Source organism: Ictalurus furcatus, chromosome 27 (assembly GCF_023375685.1).
Source record: "Ictalurus furcatus strain D&B chromosome 27, Billie_1.0, whole genome shotgun sequence".
Taxonomy (NCBI): Eukaryota; Metazoa; Chordata; class Actinopteri; order Siluriformes; family Ictaluridae; genus Ictalurus; species Ictalurus furcatus.
The window spans coordinates 11,927,543-11,949,559 of NC_071281.1; the positions used below are offsets into that span (position 1 = coordinate 11,927,543).

General features: G+C 37.7%; 1 protein-coding gene across 1 annotated transcript; it reads left to right on the top strand.

Moving 5' to 3' along the window:
* The first annotated feature begins 1,564 nt into the window (after positions 1-1,564).
* On the top strand, positions 1,565-4,177 carry crybgx (crystallin beta gamma X). The gene is made up of 6 exons (XM_053616508.1): positions 1,565-1,608; positions 2,316-2,364; positions 2,629-2,750; positions 3,526-3,661; positions 3,770-3,909; positions 4,031-4,177. The coding sequence occupies exons 1-6, from the start codon at positions 1,565-1,567 to the stop codon at positions 4,161-4,163; spliced, it is 624 nt and encodes a 207-aa protein (XP_053472483.1). The 3' UTR covers positions 4,164-4,177.
* Positions 4,178-22,017: the final 17,840 nt, after the last annotated feature.

A 22,017-nucleotide genomic window follows, 5' to 3' on the forward strand; every position in this document is an offset into this window, starting at 1 on the left:
AAGGTAGCTCTGCAAAGGTACCAATCTACACTATCTATAGTACTGACCATTTTTATTCAGTTAAACCTCTGCACATAAAATACACACGCACTAATTATACCTATATATGTACGAAAATACATTAACATTCTTTATAGTAATGCTTAAGCTTAGTTAATAATTAATTTATCTTAACAAACCATTAACAACCCATTAATAAAGCATAAGTAATGTTAATAAAAGTCACTGTGTTAGATTTATTAATGCACTAACCAAAATTTAATTCATTCATGAATTAAAATAAGCCCAATGCCATTACTACCATTTTTGCAGTGGTTAAATGTATGGCTGGAGTGCAAAAGAGACTCTGAGTACAACCAATAATCATTTAGTAACATGCTATAAATTAATTGATGCATATTTATGTGGATTTATTTTCAGTCCTGATTTGAATAAACATGCAGGAGCATTCAGTCAACGTTTACAAAACATTAGTTATTATGTGTTAACTTACTTTGGTAACATTAACAGTGTTTTATTAATGTTGTTTATGATCTGCTAATATTAATATTAAACTAATGCAGCTGATAATATTAGTTAAGAGAAAGAAAATGTGAAGTCATTTTTTTTAAGTCACCGACTACTTCTGAAATGTTACCGAACAAAACCCTGGGAACTCTCATTTACTCATTTAAACCTCTTAGTTTGTTGACATTTTATTGATGTCTGAGTTATCCTGGTGTTTAGTACTGCAATTGCCTATTTTATACAATGAAAATTCCTTTACATTGATTTAGTCTCTGAGAAACTATAAAAAAAATAGGTCTTACAAAGATGAAATGCTGTATTTCAAATGTTTGTTATTATTTATTTATTTATTTATTTATTTTGTGGTAAATTGTCAGAAGAAAGCCTGTGAAATCCTGTGTTCTTTCACTGTTTGATTGGTGTTTACTGAAATGTTAGTCATTGAAATACAGAAAATGGACAAATGGCATCATAAGCAATCCAATTCGAGATAATGAAATAGTCTGTTGGTTTAATTCTTTGTTCATTTCTATTTTCTTTTGATAAGCAGTTATTTTAGTTGTAAAGTATTAATAAATCTCCACTGAAACACATGGTGATGTTAATGTGTTTGTGGTGAAACTTACATGTTCCCAATTTGTGCATTACTCATTAATGCTTAAATACAGTTTGAAAAGAGAGAAGCATTTTTGTTCAGTGCAGAAAACATGCTGAACTGTTGTGGAAAAGTGTTGGCACTGCACTCTGCTATTTGTGTGTGTGTGTGTGTGTGTGTGTGTGTGGAAAGGGTTATGACAATATGCCCCAATGCTCGTAAGCATATGACTGTATTCTTTCACATGCAGTAAGTGTGTGTGTGTGTGTGTGTGTGTGTGTGTGTGTGTGCGTGTGTGTGTGCGTGTGTGTGTTTCAACACTAAAACAGTCCGCTGTGTTTAGCATATCAATACAGAGAAGCTGTAGAGAAACAGATGAAAACAGAATGAGTGTTCTGGCACTTCCTTATTCTCTCATGCTGCTGTATTTAAGGAGCATTTTTGTTCCCTCCATGAGCTGAAATGAACATCTTTACTAAAGTCCCCGGAATAGCTCAACAAACCAGGTATGTTTGTGCTAGGTTCAGAAGCCAGAGCAGCACCAAAAGTTGCAGGCTGAAACTGTCTGAGCCTCTGCCCGTGAGCAGGGATGTGTTATGACATCCAAATGTGTTTAAATAAGAATAACACTAGTATGTGGGTGATAGTATGCTGAAGTGGATTCATGTTTGACTTTTCCTTGCGCTGTCACAAACTAATCAACTCAGATACAGCCAGGGAATTCATTTGGTCAAATTGACAAAATGTACTGTATTTGAATATTAATTCAAACATTAACTCAAAATTATTTACACTGTTTGCAAGATCGAACCGAATCAATTCTTAATAAAGTTATGGCCTGAGTTTCCCAAAATGCACTGTTCAATGGTGGAGTGAGTATCACACTAAACACACACTCTATCTCTCTCTCTCTCTCTCTCTCTCTCTCTCTCTCTCTCACTCTCTCTCACTCTCACTCGCTCTCCACCAGGTAGAATAATTTTAATTTTATGGTGCTTTTGGAAAACCTGGCCCAGATTTACACATTTTACAAATATTCTAGATATATGCTGTTGTGCTCTGTTTATTTGATTTATTTTACAATGTGACTATGTGTAGGAGCCTATAAGAATCTATTCTTGAATCTATTCTTGAAGGTGTATCTGTCCCTGCATGGTGTTGTATGTAAATGTTCTCTGACTGTGATTTTATTCCTCTTTCATATGTGCTGTAGCAAGCTGGGGTCTGTGCTCCAACGTGCATTTTATGGGTCCAGTGGCAAGGTGAGTCTTTTCTTTACACTGTACTTGCATGAAATAAATAGCTATTCCTAGTTTATGACTAAAAGATGCATGATTGTTGATAGCATATTTTATGGAAATACGTAAACTAATTCTAGACCAACACGCTTAGTCAGGAAGGTTTTATCTATGTGCCTCCAGAACACTCCAGTCATTTATAGTCGTCTACTGAAAGACCATTGTTTAAAATTTTCTAAAGCATGAATTGAATAGAAGGAAAATGCGTGCACTCATGCTTTGTGTCAGGTGACCCTTTTTGAGCAGAGGAACTTTGCTGGCCAGCGCCTGGACCTCAGCTCAGACTGCCAGAAACTGAGCGACAAGAACTTCCCTGAAAGATGTAACTCCGTGCAGGTGGAGAGTGGAGCGTAAGTATACAGTGCTTACACACACATCCTGCAACTGCTTCCCATAACTACTATAGCTTGAATTTCATAAGAACTTGTCTTAACTTTGGTCTCAACTGAATCCCACCTGAACAAAATCACGTCTATTTATTGAAATGTTTTTACTACTAATCATTGCAGGGTCATAATCATAACAGGCTACATTTTCTGGACTTATATGTACAAAAATCTGATATTGATCAACAAGGTTGTATGCAAACCCACTGAAGATGAAGGGCAAGACACCATTTAAAAATTAGTATTCAATCTCTTTATTTACTAATGGGGCGGATCCAGTTATGTTTGCACACATGCAGCAATGTAGATAAATGGTCCAAGTTCACAAAATAATTCACAGATAATTTTACTAAAATCGTCCTGTAAAATTCCTGTATCATGCTGTTTACATGACTTGAGTACTTTGGTTATGCCTGAAGTCAAATAATGATGCCATACATATGCATGTGTAAACACCCACATTGTTCATAATTGCTGCAAATTGAATCTGTTTAAAGCTAGTCAAATGAATAATTTACAATACCAAGTTAATAAGACTTCCAAGTGCATATTGATATGATATGATACGAAATGATAACTGAATGTAATTTAGCACAGATAGAATCTGTCACTGTCCTTTTGAAGATATGTTTGGATTTTTAAGCCCTCTTTAGTGAAGTGCTCTAAGCCATTATAGCCATTATATTTACAGACATCCTTATAAACTTTGCTAATATGTGGGTGTTTTTGTTGTGAGCAGCTGGGTGGGCTATGAGCATGAGCACTTCCGTGGGCGCCAGTATTTGTGGGACATGTCTGATCGGGGAGAATATAACTGCACAGATAGGTGGTGTGGCCAGGGTGACCACATCTCGTCTGTACGCACTGTGAAACAGGTGAGACACGCTCTCGATCCTTTATGAATGCATTCAAAACGTGTCGTTTCATTAAACTGTGTCACAACATTTCCTTGAATCCAATGAGTGAATGTGTGGTCTATGCAGGATACAAACCCTCCACGTGCTCAGCTGTTTGAGAGGCAAGGTTTCTCTGGGAGAAAGATAGAGATCCATGATGACATCCCCAACCTCATGACAAGATATAACCTGAACAGAACCTCCTCAATCCGGGTGCTGGGCGGAACGTGAGTATCTAATTCTACTCTGTTCTTTATTTATCAATTATTGGCTTTCTTACTGCTTCTGTGAAAAGTCTAAATTCAACTAAGACCTTGTATGTGTGTGTGTGTGTGTGTGTGTGTATAGCTGGGTGGTGTACCAGGAGCCCAATTACAGAGGATCCCACTATATCCTGGAAAGGAAAGACTACAACAACTTCTCAGATTGGGGAGCTCAGAACAGTGCTGTGGGCTCCATGCGCAGAATTCACTTCAGCTGAACTCCTCCTAACCCTGCACTCTAACCCTGTAAAATCCCTCCAAAGCCCCCCCCCCCCCCCCCGACATTTTTACACTCAACATGTAAGCCACAAACAATCCACATCCTAGCAGAAAAAAACTATTTTAGTAATAAACTCATGAAAAAGACAAGCATGGTCATCTTGTGGTTCCTTTTTAAACAAAAAGAGTGCTGAACATGAAGCATGAACAGCTTGATAATAAGTAACTGGAGCTGGAAACCCCTGTGTATGCACATTTGAGTGCCCCCTTGTGGTGTGTTGTGACATATTTTGCTATTGTATTTTTAAAAAGAAAATGATCATTTGAAGCAGTTCCATTTGAAATGATCAATGACTACACTTTCAGAGAAATGGGTTACTCAAAGGTATACCTTTGGATAGTTCAGGTTTCTTTAGTTTTTAAGGGGCTTGAAAATCTCTCTGAAAGGCAAATGCTCTGTTATACATAGAACTGTTAGGGGTTCCCCAAAGGGACAAATCAAGGCCCTTTAGAGTTCTAGATTTGACATATTTTTTTTAGGCCCTGCCTGGATCCGTCTTTAATTCCTTTCATGATAAGTGACACCCCTCAAGTGACCAGCTTTGCTAAGAAGGCAAGGTTAATGAAATATTATCTGATCAGATTTAATTTTCACCTTGGATTATACCACCATAACAGCACCTTTCCATGTTTAATCCAAACAATTTAACAAACTCCTGATGTCTAGGAGATGTATGTATAAATATACTGTATTTATTTATGTATTTGTATATTAATTGATATCTTGTTTATTATAATTGACAGGAAAAATTACGGACTGGCGTCCATACAGGGTGTAATCCTGCCTCGCTCCCAGTCTTCCAAGGATAGGCTCCAGATCCACGATAGCCCTGTCCAGGACATAGTGTCTAATGAAGATGAGTGAATGAAAATTCATATTTATGAACCTAAAGTTTTAAACTCGGGGCACGTGTACAAAGTGTTGGACAAGTGTGACTTTTTACTGCTGTATGAAATTATTATAAGCACTTTCAATTACTAAGGTAACTTCACTTCTCTGAATCATCCATCTGCTGTGATGAAGACCATGCATGCACATAAGGGTTAATAATTCATGTGTGACGGCATATCCGAGTTTATCAGCATATCTTACTGACCGTAATCTTGATAGCATCAGTTGTTATGGGCCTCTGGCAGTAGGCTATAAACTCACTGTTCTCACCCTGTGACCCTGAGCAGTGCTTAAAGAGCTTAAGTCCTCAATGCCCTAAACGCTTCAAGCACAGCTGTAGGCACTTCTGTGCACATGAGAGCATACGATAAGGAATTCACATGGGTTTAAGGCAGGCCTCTGGCTCCTACACACATGCTAGGTCCTGCTCCGTGTAGGATACATAAGTGGTATTTCTGTGAGCCGTGGGAGCGACAGTTGCTCTCCTTCTGTTGGCCTGATGACACCAGGATCCGTCTCTCTCTCAAGCCACTCAGCCAGTCTTCAGCACTAGTGCTGAGATACAGGCTAATGCCAGCTGATGCCTCTATTAGTGCAGGGCTGGAAGACAGGAATGTAGCACTTTACACTAGTCATACATCCGTTTGGCAGTTTCTCACAGAGAGTAAGTTTTGAGTAAGAGAAGTGGGGAAAGAGTGCTTAATCTTAATTCAGATCTTGGACACTACTGAAGCATGGTTTATAGGAATGCAGAACATTGCATAAGATGCACAGAGAGTACCGTACTGTCTCGTTATACACAACTTTGATGAGCTCTGGCTTTTGTTTAGGCCACAGGGTAAGAGCATGGGTAGAAAAGAGAGAACGAGAGAGTCATTAGCAGTGGAAAGCTGTGGTTAGGCTCACATACTTTAAGTTTGAGGCAACTGGTTTAAAGAGAAAAAAAATTATGTGGATCTGCTGTGTTAACTTTAAAAATGCCTCACAAAGCTTGTCCTCTCTTTTCCTCCCTCTCTATCTCTCTCACACCCACACATGTAGGATTTTTCTGTTAGAAAAGGTCTAGCTCTGGAGATGATGCGGTTAGATGAATGGAAGAGTTCTTGTCTGTTTTTCTCTGTAAGGCAGTTGGTCAGAGTCGAATCTGTAAACTAAGTGACCACCCGTACGCTGCATTCTTCTTGACCTACAAGCAGTTATGAATGATTCCGTGACACTCCTCTGTCTCTTTTACGCTTACACACACACACACACACACACACACACACACACACACACACACACTTACACACATGCAAAAAACCCACAGTTCATATGCTAGCCATCAAAACTTCAATCCCCCAGATGCTCCTTCACCGCAGTCTGTTTACGTGGTCAGATGTGCTGCTCTACCTCAGCTGACCTTCAGTAAAACCAGTGGTCACTTATTTATGTCTCAACCAGGAACACACTCCCTGACAAGCTGTCATCAGCCAGCCACAATCAATAGGTTTCAGTTAATAAGCCACTGTCTATATTCTTCAAGCAGTTCAATCTGACCAGAGAGGCTCTTTTTAAGCCTCCCAACGTCAGCAAGCCTTAAGAGGAATTCCAACCCACTGCCCTTTTCCCCTTTTTGATTCATTAACAGGGAGGCAACATCCTTTTTTGTGTTTTGCTTTGATTTAGGTGTCAATGGTCAAGTCTAAATAACCTATGATAAGACAAATCCTTGCTCATTGAACTTGAGGGGTTTTGGAGCTGATATGTTAGGGGTAGGTATACAATAATGTCATTATAAATCATTAAAAACAATCTATGTAGCATAAATTGCTTAATACAGTATGTTTGTAATGCACAGATAATGGCCTACAACATCTCTACACATTAACCCTTATATTAAAAAAGATCTAACTCAACCTAGCTAGAATATCTTGTGGCTAGCTAGCTGCTAGTAAACTAGCTCATAGGTAGACAAGAATATGGTTTTTAGTAGCAGATTTTTAAAATATTTTTTATGAGTAGCCAAACATGTACAAACATGCCACAGCACCCAAGATTTTGTAAATACTGTAACTAATGTTAGCTAAGTCAGCTAGCTGACTAGTTACAGTATCTGCTACTAAGATAGCTAGCATTTATCACACTTTAGTGGCACTTTAGCATCTAGGTCTCTCAGGGATTTGTTTACCAGTAGCTAAGCCTGTAAAAATACACTGTAACATTTACTAAGCTATCTAGCTTGCTAGCTTAGCATGTAGGTCCTTAGTGTAGGGTATTCTAGGGTTCTTGTTTTAGAGTACCTTAGGGATCTTAGTTTAGTTTAGAGTACTTAGTTTAGTCTAGTTTAGAATAGTGTAGAATTCTTTGTTTACTTTCAAATTCTTAATTTATAGTAGTTTAAGGTTTTTAGTTTAGTTTTTTATTTTTAGTTTAGAGTATTTTAGGTTTCTTAGCTGAAAGTAGTTTAGGGTTAATAGTTTAAAGTAGTTAAAAAATTTGTATGTTCAACCTTTAATATTTTGCATTCTGGACATCATAGCATATTTCAAACTGAATTACATACAGTGTTCCTCAAAGCTGTCAGTGCTGAGAAATGGTGTTACGTTTTTTTTGTTTGTTTTTTTTTAACTTAAAGTGTGCATGTGTAAGCTAGCATGGATTTGGGTGGCCACTGATTATAAGCTTTGGCTGAGAAATACATCTGTGTTATCTGTGCATTTAAATAACGTGACCTTGATATGGAGTCTGCCTGGCCAAATTCTTGACAATTCTCAGCCACTTTCCCCTTTAATTAGATGATAATCAGAGAGGTAAAATGTTTAAGTGGTTCATTTAAAAACTTGCATTATTATATGCATAGGAAATTACTGCATAGTTGCAAAATGACTCTTGAAGTCTATGCCCAAGGTTGATCACCCAACACAAAAGTGCACACTCAACACACTTCAATTCAATCAAACATTCAAACAAACCTCCAAATACGAGGTGGTACATTTTTTCCCCCCCACAATGTTTTAAATGCAGCATGTTTGTGTTTTTGTCACAGGATGGAAGAATGTAGTTGCACAGTGGCAAAACCAATCTTCCAGAGGGCTTCCCCCATCTGAGGTCTGACACTGGCAGACCAAGTGCAACCCTCTGGCTTCGTCATGTGTGTGTGAAGAGTGTTGCAGTAAGCCTGAGCTCTGATCAGCCTACATACACACTCTCAAGCACTGCACAAACAAAACACTGACGCCTTGTCCAATTTTTAGCTCAACCTAAACTGGGAAATTCCAACAGCTTTGCTTTGCCTGGAGGAGGAAACAAGCACCTCCATGTCACTGCGGTTTACAGCCCCGGTTTCAGACACTGTCATAAAGAGATGAAAGAGATTGTTCTTGTAAAATGACTGTCATTACTGTGAACATTTTCTCCATTCTAACTGTAACAAATCAGCGCATGGGGCAAAATGTAAACAAGAAAGCAACGCAAAAATAGACATTATACCCAAACAGCCTAGTACAGAAAAAACAAACAAACAAAAATCAGCAGAACAGGCTTTGGAAACAAGAAAAATATGCTCAAATATTACAAATGTGGTACTGAAAATTATATTGGGAAATACCATTCATGTAAAAAATCTAATAGTCCTAAAACAATAAAGAGGCAAATCGGATTATGAAAAAGATACCAGAAAGTAGAAAAGAAGGTTTTGGGAAAGTGCCTATATATGCACTCACTGACCACTTTATTAGGAACACCAATACACTTGCTCATTCACACAATTATCCAATCATGTGACAGCAGGGCAATGTGTAAAATCATGCTGGTGCAGGCCAAGAGCTTCAGATAATATTCACATCAAAATGGAGAAATTAGTATTTCAGAAACTGCGGATCACCTGGGATTTTCACACACACACACACACATACACATACACGCACACAAACACACACACAAACACACACACACACACACACACAAACACACACACACATACACACAGTCTATAGAGCAGTGTCACCAACCCTGTTCCTGGAGATCTACAGTGCTGTGAAAAAGTATTTGCTGATTTGTTCTATTTTTGTGTACATCGCATACTATTTTTTTTTTTCAGAAATTAAAACAAAATCTAAGATAAAACAAAGGCAACCCGAGTAAACACAAAATACAGTTTTTAAATGATAATGTTATTTAGTGAAGCAAAAAAAAGTAATCCAATACCGCCTGGGCCTGTGTGAAATTGTATTTGCCCCTGTAGTTACTAATTCCCCAAATCTATGCAGTCATAATGGGGTTCAGCTGGACTAGACGCAACCAGGTCTGATTACTGCAAACCCTGTTCAATCAAATCAACACTTAAATACAACTTCTTCTACAGCATGAAGTTGTTTAGAAGGTCTTACCCAGTAACACAGTATGCTAAAGCTGAAAGAAATTCCAGAAATGATGAGGAAGAAGGTGATTGAAATACATCAGTCTAGGAAGGGTTACAAAACTATTTCAAAATCTCTGGAACTCCAAAAAACCACAGTAAGAGTCATCATCTCTAAATAGAAAAACTCGGCCCAGTAGTGAACCTTCCCAGAAGTGTCTGACTTTCCAAAATTCCTCCAAGAGCACAGCAACTACTCATCCACGAAGTCACAAAAGAGCCAAGGACAACATCAAAGGACCTACAGGCCTCTCTTGCATCAATAGTCACTGTTCATGACTCCACTATCAGAAAGACACTGGACAAAAATGGCATCCATGGAAGAATGGTGAGGTGAAAACCACTGCTAACCCAGAACAACATTAAGGCTTGTCTGAATTTTGCCAAAACACACCATGATGATCCTCAAACCTTTTGGGAGATGTTCTGTGGACTGATGAGTCAAAAGTGGAACTGTTTGGAAGACAGGAGTCCCGTTACATCTGGCGTAAACCAAACAAAGAATTCCACAAAAATAACATAATACCTATGGTCAAGCATGGTGGTGACAGTGTGATGGTGTGGGGAAGCTTTTCTGCTTCAGAGCCTGGGCAACTTGCAATAATTGAGGGAAACATGAATTCTGGTCTCTACCAGAAAATCCTAAAGGAGAATGTCCGGTCTTCAGTGCGTAAGTTAAAACTCATTCGCAACTGGATTATGCAGCAGGACAATAATCCAAAGCATAGGAGTAAGTCCAAGTCCTAGAAGTAAGTGAAAGTCTGATATCCAGATATTGGAAGCGTTTGGTTGCAGTTATTACTGCTAAAGGTGGCACAACCAGATTTTATGTTTAAGGGGGGGCAATTAGTTTTTCACAGGTGTTGGATAACTTTTTTTGCTTCAGTAAAATTTTTTAATGAAATAAAAACTGTATAGTGTGTTTACTCAGGTTTCCTTTGTTTTATGTTATATTTCGTTAGAAGATCTAAAACTATTTAGTATGAGATATACACAAAAACAGAAGAAATCAGGATGGGGCAAATACTTTTTCCAAAGCACTGTACCTTCCTTACGACTTTAGCTCCAACCATAATTTTGCCCACCTGACCATCTAATCATTGCCTTAAGAAGTTCTTAATCACCTAAAACAGGTGTGTTAGATTTTGGATGGAGATGAAACCTGCAGGAAGCTACTGTAGATCTCAAGGAAGAGGGTTGGTGACCACTGCTCTAGAGGTTACAAAGAATGGTGCTAAATGTAACAAAAAAAATCATATTGTGTGTTCTGAGATGCTTTTCTGTTTACCACAGTTGTAAAAAGAGGTTATTTAAGTTAATGTAGCTTTCCTCTCAGCTCAAACCAGTCTGACCATTCTCCTCTGATCTTTCTCATCAACAACATGTTTCTGACCCTAGAACCACCTCTCACTGGATGGTCAAATTCATTGGTACCTGATGTGAACATTAATTGAAACTCTTGACCTATATCTTTATGATTTCAGGCATTGCATTGCTGGCACATGATTGGCTGATTGGATAATTGCCAATTAAAAGTGTTCCTATTAAGGTGGATGGTGATTATATATGTGGCAACCTGGGAAATCCCATCAAGATTCTGAGGCTGAAGTCTGGATAACACTTTGGCACCTCTATTTTAAGAAAACATGAATAAATTACCCTCTAAAATGGTGATGCCATCAGTCAGTCATGCTTAAGTAACCTTCTAAACTTGAAGTATTTCTACATAGATCATGATAGGTAAAGAAGTAGTCAGTTTAAATGTTAACATGAGACTTGGAAGACTGATGTGGATAATGCTGATGATCAGACTGATTACATGTTTTTCCACCATAAAACCTATAACCTTTGGTAACGCGTCATTAGTTTTATTTTTTCATTAATATATTAGGTCAGTGTAGTTAAAATAGAATCTTTAAATGCAGTTTTCTAGTTGTAACCAGACTTTAAAATGTAATAACTTTACTTGTGGTTGAGATACATGCAATAGAGAAACATATTTCAGTCCAGGAAAACATTTAGTTGTTTAAAATATACAAAACACTTGCAAAATATATTTGAAACACCTTTGAATAACCTAAATACCACATACTGACAATCTGCACCATTGTGCAGTGATTACACTAGGTTTTTATCCCCATTTGCCGCACCCATCCTGTCAGATACCTATTTTCTAGTTGTAGATCCCCAGATACTGGTATAACAGATCTCACTGCCCTTGCATGCTTTCTCTCAGCCAGCTCCGTCTAGGGTACGGTGAGATTTAATTACAGATGATCTCACGAGAAAATACCTTGCAGGGCTTAAATGCACATGCCTGCATGTCTGACAAGCTATTTCAGGATGATTATCAGGAAAATCTTGATGCTACAAGCCAGTATGCGGCGTGGCGTCTTGTTACGACACGCTTTCGGCTCTGTAGCCAACAGAGAAAGGAAATGCCTCGGGGAGGCTGCAGGCTCCATGATGAGGCCAAACGTACATTTTCAGAAACCTTAACAGGAAATAGATTGTACGTATTTCGGCACAGTGGGGAAATACATAGAGGAATAGAATAGAATATACATATCACTGACTATACACCCTGTCTGATAAGATGATGGAATGAGTTTAGTCATTAAGCTTCTTTGTAGCAATTATGAAAATAACTTAAGCCTAAATGACGGTAATAATGAGTCAAAGTGAATGAGCAACTGAGCAACATGGCTGAAGATTTGTGCTTTGGAATGTGTGTGTGTTTTGTCCCAGGCCCTGATGTGAACTCTCAGTCTGGACTGTGTGAGGCGACCACTGTGGCCACCTGTGAACCACAATTATCACCAACGCTCACACACACACACATACACACACACACTAGACCAATTAAGCCTCATGTACGCTCTCTTCCATTCAGCCATAACTAACAGACCTAGTGCTACTGCCAGATCTGACTCACTCTCATCCCTCTCACTTTTTTATAATGACCTTCAGCATTCTGTGTGTGTGTGTGTGTGTGTGTGTGTGTGTGTGTGTGTGGACGGGCATGTTTTTCTGTGTTGATGGGGACTGAATGTTCCACAGGGATAGGAATATCTGACAGTTTTGACCTTCTGGGGACATTTGGCTCGTCCACACAAGTTAAACTACTTTCCCCCCAAAACTGTGGCTATAATTTTTTTCTTTTTAAAGAAAAGAAAAAAGAGCCACATGTGAGTTTACGGTTAGAGTTACATTTAGGTGCACGATAGCAATAATTAGCTGAATTAATAATTGTCAATTAAGGTCTTCTTCACAAAGGATAGTAAGATGTGTGTGTGTGTGTGTGTGTGTGTGTGTGCGTGCATAGTGTGCACTGACTTAGTTGCCAAGTATAATCAGCTATACCACACATTTATTTCCCTACTCCTCCAGCCAAGCCTCACAGAAATCAAGAATTTCAATGGTGTGTCAAGTCAAAGTGCAAAACATTTCAGAACATGATTATGTGACTTGATGCTTTTTCAAACAAAAACTAAAATCATAAATTCATAGTAGAGATTGATCTTTAACAACTGTATAACAAAATGACTAACACTTTTAGTAATACATCCACTCCTGAACAACAGTATCATAGAAATCTCAGAGTGAAGGGGTTTTTTGTGTGTGTGTGTGTGTTGCAGTCTGTTTCTAATTAATCCTGGAAGCTTCAAGCAAAAGAGCACAAGCTTGTTTGGTTGTTTACATTCAGGCCCAGGCAGTCATGTGGAGATGGAAGTGAGGATCAGCCTGTGAACCAGAGAGCAGTTTTAAAAGGCTCAACCCTGAAGTCATCAGACTCTCTGCCACCCACTGTGCTACTGATCCTATCAAACACAAACACAGGCCAAAGCACTTTACTGACTGACACACAGGCGTGCCACAGCCCTACTCTCAGCCACTGTTCAGCCTTGGATTTCCGAAAGCTTTGACGCCCCTGTCTATGCAAACTTCCTTGACGTTTAGTGTGTACAGTTGTATAAAAATGGTAAGTTCAGGTAATAATCAGTAATTGGGAAATACCAAGAACCACAGAAGCAGATGACTTTTTGTGATCTTATATTATTTCTAGTTGGGGAAGGCTTTGTAGGTGACTATTACATTTGCTACCCTTCCCTTTGCTACCCTTTCAACACCAAAGCCAAGACTGATGATTTACTTAATGACAAAATGACTGGGGAAATTTCTACACCACCTGTTTTAATTAGTTTGTTGTGCATGGTTCCATTTATTATTAACTCTGTTGCACGATAGCCTTCTTGACTTCATGCTGTAGACTGTATCATTTGTAGTTTGAACAGCTGCTCTGTGACCACTGTGTATCACTCCTGATTACTACCACTTCCTCTAACCCGTGTGTTTAGTTTTCAGTCTGGCCTACAAACTGTCTTACTTTTTGGTGGACATTTGGTGCAAATATCACCCTCAATTCCTTTAATGAGTCTGCCTCGCTTTTAGGTCACTTTGGATACAATCTTTGGTTTGGGTCTACTTATCCTCTTAGAGAGAGGGGTCACTGTAAATCAAAACAAAGTTCTACTTACTGATCACCTTTATTTTATGATGTCAGATTTCTATCCTGATAGGAGTAGATCTTTTCCAGGATGACCCTGCCTCCATCCACAGGCCATGAGGGTTCTCTGAATCATTTAATGAGGATGAAAATGGTGTAAATCATATGCTATGGCCTTCAGAGTCACCAGATCTCAGCCCAATTGGACACCTATGGGAGCTTTTGATCTGGCATATTAGACAGCGCTCTCCACCACTATCATCAAAACACTAATTGAAAGATTATCTTTGCAGAAGAATGGTATTAATCCTTCCAGTATGGTTCCTGAGACTTGTTGAATCTGTGCATTGATTGTTGTGGCCCAACACCTTACTGAGACACTTTTAGTTTTTTTTTTTTCATTTAATTTGTATCTGCCTCTAGATCTAATGGCAGTAGAATTACACTTTAACCAGTCACATTCATTAACAAAACGTGCAACCCAGTACAAAAATCCTTCGTCGACTGTAGAGTGAAGTGCTTCTTGAGGCTGTAGGAGGTGAAACCCACAGGGTGATGAAGGACATTTGGCCAAAACATCCTGTTTCTCTAGAAACCTACTACAAAATTTAAGACAGTTACTCTAAGACGGTTAATGCGGTTACTCACTGGCTCTTTCACGTTTTAAATTCAAACTTAATTGAATCATACTTAGAAGCATCTATAGTCTTTCTGTCCTCACTGAGACACATATTACTGTAAGAATAAAGTTATGACTACAGTTTACACAGTTATGCACCAAGAACAGAATGGCTTTTCCTATTTCATGCTACACAAAGGTTAGGAAATATTGTCTAGTGCTCTGGAGTGTTTCTGCCTGGCTTCTTTAGCTCTTATAGTGCAGCCATTATGGGCTTAAAAACATGGCCACCTAAATCAGGGCTGCTCCACATTCACATGTCATAGTCAATCCATGCTACGAGCCATGATATGGACCATGGAGCCATGATCTGGAGCACCAGCACTGCGTGTATGTATGTGTGTGTGGGAGTGAAGGGGTGTTCATGGGTGTATATATTAATCCGAGTCATGTATCAGGGTCTACCCCACCTTAAGGCAAAGTAAATTTGAGCTTTGCCAGCGCTACCATTTTTAGGAAGCAAAATTATGTTTTTTTTTTGTTTTATATTATTTCAGTAATTGAGGATAATCGCATGAATGCTCTCAGAAACTGAACATGGTTGTAGTAAAAGTGATGAATATGAATATGGCTTGGCTTTACAGCATTTGTAACCTGTGTGTGTGTGTGTGTGTGCACACGTGCACATGCCAGACAGATCAGACAGATAAAAGTAATGCACACTTAAGAGAGACGTGACTGCAGGCACTCGCACATTGTATCTTTGCTCTCATGTACGTGTGATTATGTCTTAAGCCGTGTGAACAACCCCTTCCCAGTGCACAAACCTCTTCCTGTCTGGAGTACAGTCCACCTAAGATAGCAAAAAAAAGATGTTTTATCCCTTTAACCAATAATTTTTGCAGCTCTGTATCATATTGCTACAAGTCTGAGACAATAATGAAGAAATAACTACAACACTTATTTGAGGTTTTAAAAGAATATATTCACTCTGGAACAATTGTAAATGATTTTGTTTGCATTTTTTTTTTCACATTCAGTGAAAATTTTGCTTCATTTTCGGTTTGTGTTTTTGCTCCCTGTAATATTTCTAATGCCAGATTAAAACAGTAGCCGAGTCGTCTAGCAAACTATACAACATTAAAGTAACTATTATATTGTTTGGTTAAAAATGTCAGTATTAGCCAAGTGTTTTAGCTAGTTCAAGTTAGCTAACATTAAGGTAACTTTCATGCTGGTTGCTATTGTATGACAGGGGAGGGTCAGGAACAGATGGGAACCAGCAAAACTAAACTGGGTGTAAATAGGTTAGTATACATTCCTATTTATTTAGTATATCAGTTAATACATTATTTAATGCATTACATTTGGACATACTGTATTGAACTTGCTTATATTAGAATAAAAAAGGAAACTGTTCAATATTCAATTGTTGTATGAACAAACATCTCTATTTATTTGCTGTCAGATAAGAAAACAGACATCAAGTGAAAGCTTAAATACTGTTTACTGATTAATTAGCTAATATGTACGAGAAGTGGTGTTTCAATATGTTCTGTATCGGCCAAGAAATTATAAGATAAATCTTTTTAGAAGGGGTTGTTGTTCTAACTTTTTAGAGTAGTACAGTTAATGGAATAAAAACTATTCCTTGGTAATGCGTGCAGACTTTTGGACCTTATCATATGTATAGATCAAGATGAGAGAAGCTGATCCTTGATTGGTCCTTTGAGGCCCTTCTTTTTCTATTGGTCTCCACTCTTGGTGAACTGATGTCTGTGCATGCTCTTATCTTACTGACAATTAACACTTGTGTCACTGACAGAGGCCCGGGAAAACGGGAAATGATTAAAAAGGAAATGTCAGGGAGAGATGTCGGGAAGAGAAGGGGAGGGGGGTAAGAGATGGGGAGATTTAGTTGGCTCTGTCTGATATGAAGGGAAACTGACGCTCTGAGATATCATATATAATGTTGTGTATCGTGACATGACAAGGGACAGAACCCATACTCAAAGATTTCCCTTATCATTCCTTGACATAACTAGAACATATTGATAAACCACTTCTGGGAAATATTAGCCAAATAACCAAAAAGCAGTATTCATCTTTCACCCAATGTCTGTTTTCTTTCACTAAAGAAATCTTGACAGCAAATGAAAAATAAATAAATAAATAAATCTGACAGCAAATAAACCTAGATGTTCAAACAACAACTGAAACTTAGTGTCTCTCTGTAAACATTCTGCAAAAGTTTAAAATGTTAAAATTAAAATGTTATTTCCTTGATAAATCTTTTTATTCAGTTATTCATTTTAAAGTATATTATTTAACAACTATTAAGTGAAAATATAGGAAATGGACTTGATATATCCTGGAGGTTTAAGAGGTTTAAGGGGTCAATAAGCTGAATCTTAATGAATTAGCTTATTAGCTGTATCATAATGAATTGCTGTAAGAGCTGTACGTTTTAGCCTGGATTTGAAAATGATCTAAAAATAAGTTTTTGTTAAAAATATTGGTTGATTGTGCCCCACTGTTTAGGCTCTGAAAGCAAATGCATTTTCTCCTTCTGTAGGATTTTTTTTTTTTTTTTTTAACTTTTATTATCACTAGGTCCTGCATCCTGAAATCTTAAACAATTATAAAAGGTCATTAAAAGTAACTAAACAAAAAGCTACAGGTTTGTTTTGGGATGCTGAGGCAATAGATGAGGAACCTAACTTTTAGCTCTTATTTATTGTTGCATTTGTCCTTCAATAGGGTCAAGGTGCAGATATGTCTCATCTCTGCTCCTAGACCGTTGGGCCTCTTGTCTTGCTTGAAGCCAGAGAGAGACAGGAAATTGGGGGACGCTTTGGTAGTGGTCTGGCCTCCGACCCCTGAACTGTAATGCTGCACGCTTTGAAGTCAGAAGGAGAATCACATGCAATTACTTGTGATATAAAGCACGTTCTCCAAGAGTGCTCAACCCATGCTGAGCACATCCTCCCACTCTCTCTCTCTCTCTCTGTCTCTCACACACAAACACACACACACACACACACACACACAAACTCTGTAAACTCTATACACCATATAATAACCTCGGCCCTCCTTGTTAAAGTCTTCCTAGAAGTTTTTACCCTTTATATAAACACACTTAGGAGGAGTGCTGGGCGGAATAATTTTAGGTTAGCAGAACATTTCGAGAACATAACCTCTCGGTTTCTAGGACACTCAATCTGTCGAGTTTTCTGGATATTCTGAGTAATGTAAGGGTCAGATAATCTTCTTTTCACTGTAAGGAAAAAAAGAGTTCTTCAAAGGTTGCTTGGTTAATTACCAGTATAGCTTTCTTAATGTTTTTGAAATGGAAGCCCTCTGTTGTAGGGTCTATGCAGAACCTGTACAGAGATTTGAGTGTGTTCACTGAATTACCTACTTCTTACCAGACCAAAAACAACAACAAAAATCACATTAATGGCTTTAAACAACTGTAGTTTGTAATTTGAAAAAGGAAAGATAGAAAGATTGACTTTTCCCCCGCTCTACCTGTTCTCTGACTCTTCCTGCATGCCTGCAGGGGCTGATTAACACCGTTTCAAACTCTATTGTTAGCATAGGTGCCCTTTTGTCTGACTGCTGCAGTGACATGTAACCGCCTGTGAATCCACAACCTGAATCTTTATACTTTGTGAAAATAACTGCATAGAAAATATGCTAATGATTAGACTGTAACTCATCCACTTGTGCACTCTATAATCATATTTCTTTTTAAACCGGTTGATTTCCGATAGTTGGAGAGTCCAGAATCTATAGCACAAATGAGCTAATAAGCTGATTACAGGAGTCAGGTGTGTTCGAGTGATTTCTCTTAGGAGCATTCTCATACAGTAAATTTCTTTGTGACCTACTTACCAAAAATATGTCTAGATCTTTCAATTAAATTGAAGTTTATTAAATTAGTCAATGAAGTTAGCTTCAGCATTCAGCTAGCTCAACTGTGATGTCAGATGCATAGCGCTAAACATATCAGCTAGCTCTTTTGCTAAGTTGGTTAGATTGATCTTCACGTGCTTGAAGACATTTTTTCAATGATTGATGACTGATAAAGGCATGGAGAGAAAACTAAACATAACTTTTGCACAGCTAGCACCATTACCTGGCTTTAACCTAGTGAAATATCTTCTTGTTCCTCAGTCTTTGTGTGTGTGTATATGGTTTGGTAAAGGAGGGGAAAATCTCCAGCTTCCCCCTGGAGATACAGAATGCAAAGCATTCCTCACACTACCGCAGAGCAACAATCAGAGGGGAGATGAAAACAGGGGCCTGGCCAGAGTGCATACATACATACATACACACACATGCACATACATATACACACAGAGCACGGTATGTGGCGTCAAGAAAGAGAGAGGTCACTCAGTTCTCCTTCTCATTCTCCACTTCCCCCCCAATCCTATGAGCACTCCACTCTTCCCTCTCCATCCTTTTTCACTCACAATGACTTCTTGTAGTAGTTATATGTAGTCTATGTAATCCCGAGCCTCCATTTTATCTCTGGTTTATGTAGAGGTTCAACTTTCTTTGGTGTGTTAAATGTCTAATACTGCACATTGTAGAGTTATCCTTACTGAATCACTGTTTTCTCCATATGAAAGAGTTTTTCCTGTCAGGCATTTGCACTCTCATAATCCGGTAGCACTTTATTTTACAGTAACTACCTACTGTTTAATAGGCAAATTTACAGTCATTAAAAATAATGTCTGCTTCAATATTCAAGTTGGCTACATAGTAATTAGTGTAAAAACTAACAGGTGTGTATGTCTGTACTTTGAGTTACGTTCCAGATATTTCAGACCTAAAAGGTTAAATACAGTCAAGGTACTGGCACCAAATGAGCCAAAATGAATATAATGAGTGATATTTTGAGCATATGGAGATGCTGAACGGCAGGCATGGGGTCAAATGTCAGATATGATCCCAACCCATGAACCCCAAAAACATTTTCCCATTTACATTCAAATAATTTAGAATCTGCAGAAAAGTATAATCAACACCTATTGAAATGTATCTAACTACATAAAAACAATGGTCTCAAAACAGCGAGGAGCGAGAATGTAAGCAAGGAGGAACCGGTGGTCAAAAACAGAGGCACATCTCTATAAAATGATCATACAGCAGTATGTTCAATGATCCATTTCCGTTTCTTGAAACATCCGTTTCTTAGCATTAATAAGTGTGGTAGTTTTCACATTACTGCAATCTGGTCTTACTTGCACAACATTATTACCTGTACATAAATAACTTAAAACATAACTGATTGTATTTTGGCACCAAGTATTGCTGAACAAATCTTGTAGTTTGTAAACTTGAATAATCTGCATAAAAAGACTAGGATTGGGCTGGGGTTAGTGTTCATACCACAATGACCTTGCTCAATCCTAATGAGATCAGGATGAAGTTATATGCAAAGTACCAGGAATTACTTAAAATTACCATATAGTTTCCTGTTTCTGATAAGTCTACTCTCTAATTAATATAAGCTCTCATTACTGGTGGAAAAGTATTTAATTAAAAGTCCAGCAAATAATATACTGAAAAGAAAGTAAAAAAAGAACATGCTACTTTTAAATGTACTTAAGGGTTAAATTAAATTAAATGGTTTTAATGGATGAAATTAAGTTAATGTTAATTAGTTAATTACTATCTAAGATGATTTTCATTTTAAACTAACCATGCTGCTTTGCCTGAAAACATCATTCAATCTCTGTATGCTGGTCCTATGCATGGCTAACGCTACATCGTTTGAAAGTAGTAAAAAAAAATGCTAAAGCAAATAAATACATAAAATGGTAAAATTATTTATTTATTTATTTATTTTACCATATTTACCTAATATCCAGCCAATTTATGTTAGCAACTGGAATGAGTAAATAGTTTCAGATCTTCAAATGAAATACAACATAAAACAAAGGCAACCTGAGTAAACACACTATACAGTTTTAATTTCTGAAACAATTTAGTATCAGATATACACAAAAACAGAAGATCAAAATTTAAATGTTGGGAGTGAAATGTAAGTTTGCTTGAAATTAAGTAAAAGTACAAGTATTCAATTTCAATAATACAGTAATATAGTCAATAACAAAGTATGAATTATTGTATGGTGTCACAAAAACAGCTTAGTGATTGTTTTCTGATCATTCAAGCAAGAGAGGAAGGAAGTGATGGAACTAAACACTTGGATTTTTTGTGTGTACGTGAAAGAGAATGTATAATAGAGCGGGACAGTGAACAAGGGACAGGGGGTTGAGTAGGAGGAGAGTAGGTGTAATTATCCTACACTGGCAATATTAAGCATGCTGTGTTTTCCCACAACAGTGCCAATTGTATCACAGGCTGCACACACACACACACACACACACACACACACTTAAAAACATCTATTCCTTTTAAACAATTTCACATCACAATTACAACATTTTCAAAGCAAAACACTCTTCCCAAGAGACGCAGTGTTTTCCTTTATGTCTCCTTTCCGCCTACTCTCTCTCTTATCTTTAAGGAAAAGTTCCTCTGACCCCTGGCGGGACCGAGACTCAAAACATCGCTTGCTTGAGGCCTTGTTTCCTTGTGGTAGCACCTTGTGTGCCTTGCCGGTTTGAGGAAGAAACAGGGGAGTTCAGCTAGTCCATTGCTGCTGTTTTGTTCATAAAACAGCATAAACATGTTGTCGTATTATTCAAGAAAGCACAGATCTTAACCCCAAATACAGCTTGCCATACTAATATTTCAAATATAGCTTTTAATTATTATTTATTAACACCCTAACCTGTCATCTCTTTATTCAGGTACGTATCTTGGAGCATATTATTCTGTAATCTATATTAATTATTCAGTTCCTACAGGGAATAGGAAAGGTATGTAGTTATGAGAATGGGGAATGTTTGTGGAAGTCTGAACCCCTGACAGCTGTGATATTTTAAGCGGTTTATTTATGTAGTTATATCAATAGCCATATGAAATGGCTCTGAGTATAAAAACGCCTCCAAAAAGTATACCAAATAGGGTCTTTTTCTCCAAAAAAAGGAGAAATTCAGTCATTCTGCTTTAAGTTATTAAACAGTAATTAATATGTAGGGGTGGACAATTTTTGCGTAATTATACTTTGTTACTCTACATCTTTAAAGTTTATTTGAGCATTATTGAATACTCTGAATTACATTTCTAAGAACAACTTTCTTTTTACTCCTTACAGCTTTATTTAGACCTTCAAAAATATTCATTATAAATCTTGAAGGTGGCTTCTCTCATTCAGCCAATGACTGTACTGTATACATCAATAGAATAGCCTCAGCTTAACATCCAATCACTTTAGTTTTGCTCAGTCATTT

Coding starts and splice junctions, on each gene's coding strand:
- crybgx (XM_053616508.1), top strand. CDS start 1,565: ATGAACATCTTTACTAAAGTCCCCGGAATAGCTCAACAAACCAG. Junction 2,365..2,628: donor TTTATGGGTCCAGTGGCAAG/GTGAGTCTTTTC, acceptor GCTTTGTGTCAG/GTGACCCTTTTTGAGCAGAG. Junction 3,662..3,769: donor CTGTACGCACTGTGAAACAG/GTGAGACACGCT, acceptor TGGTCTATGCAG/GATACAAACCCTCCACGTGC.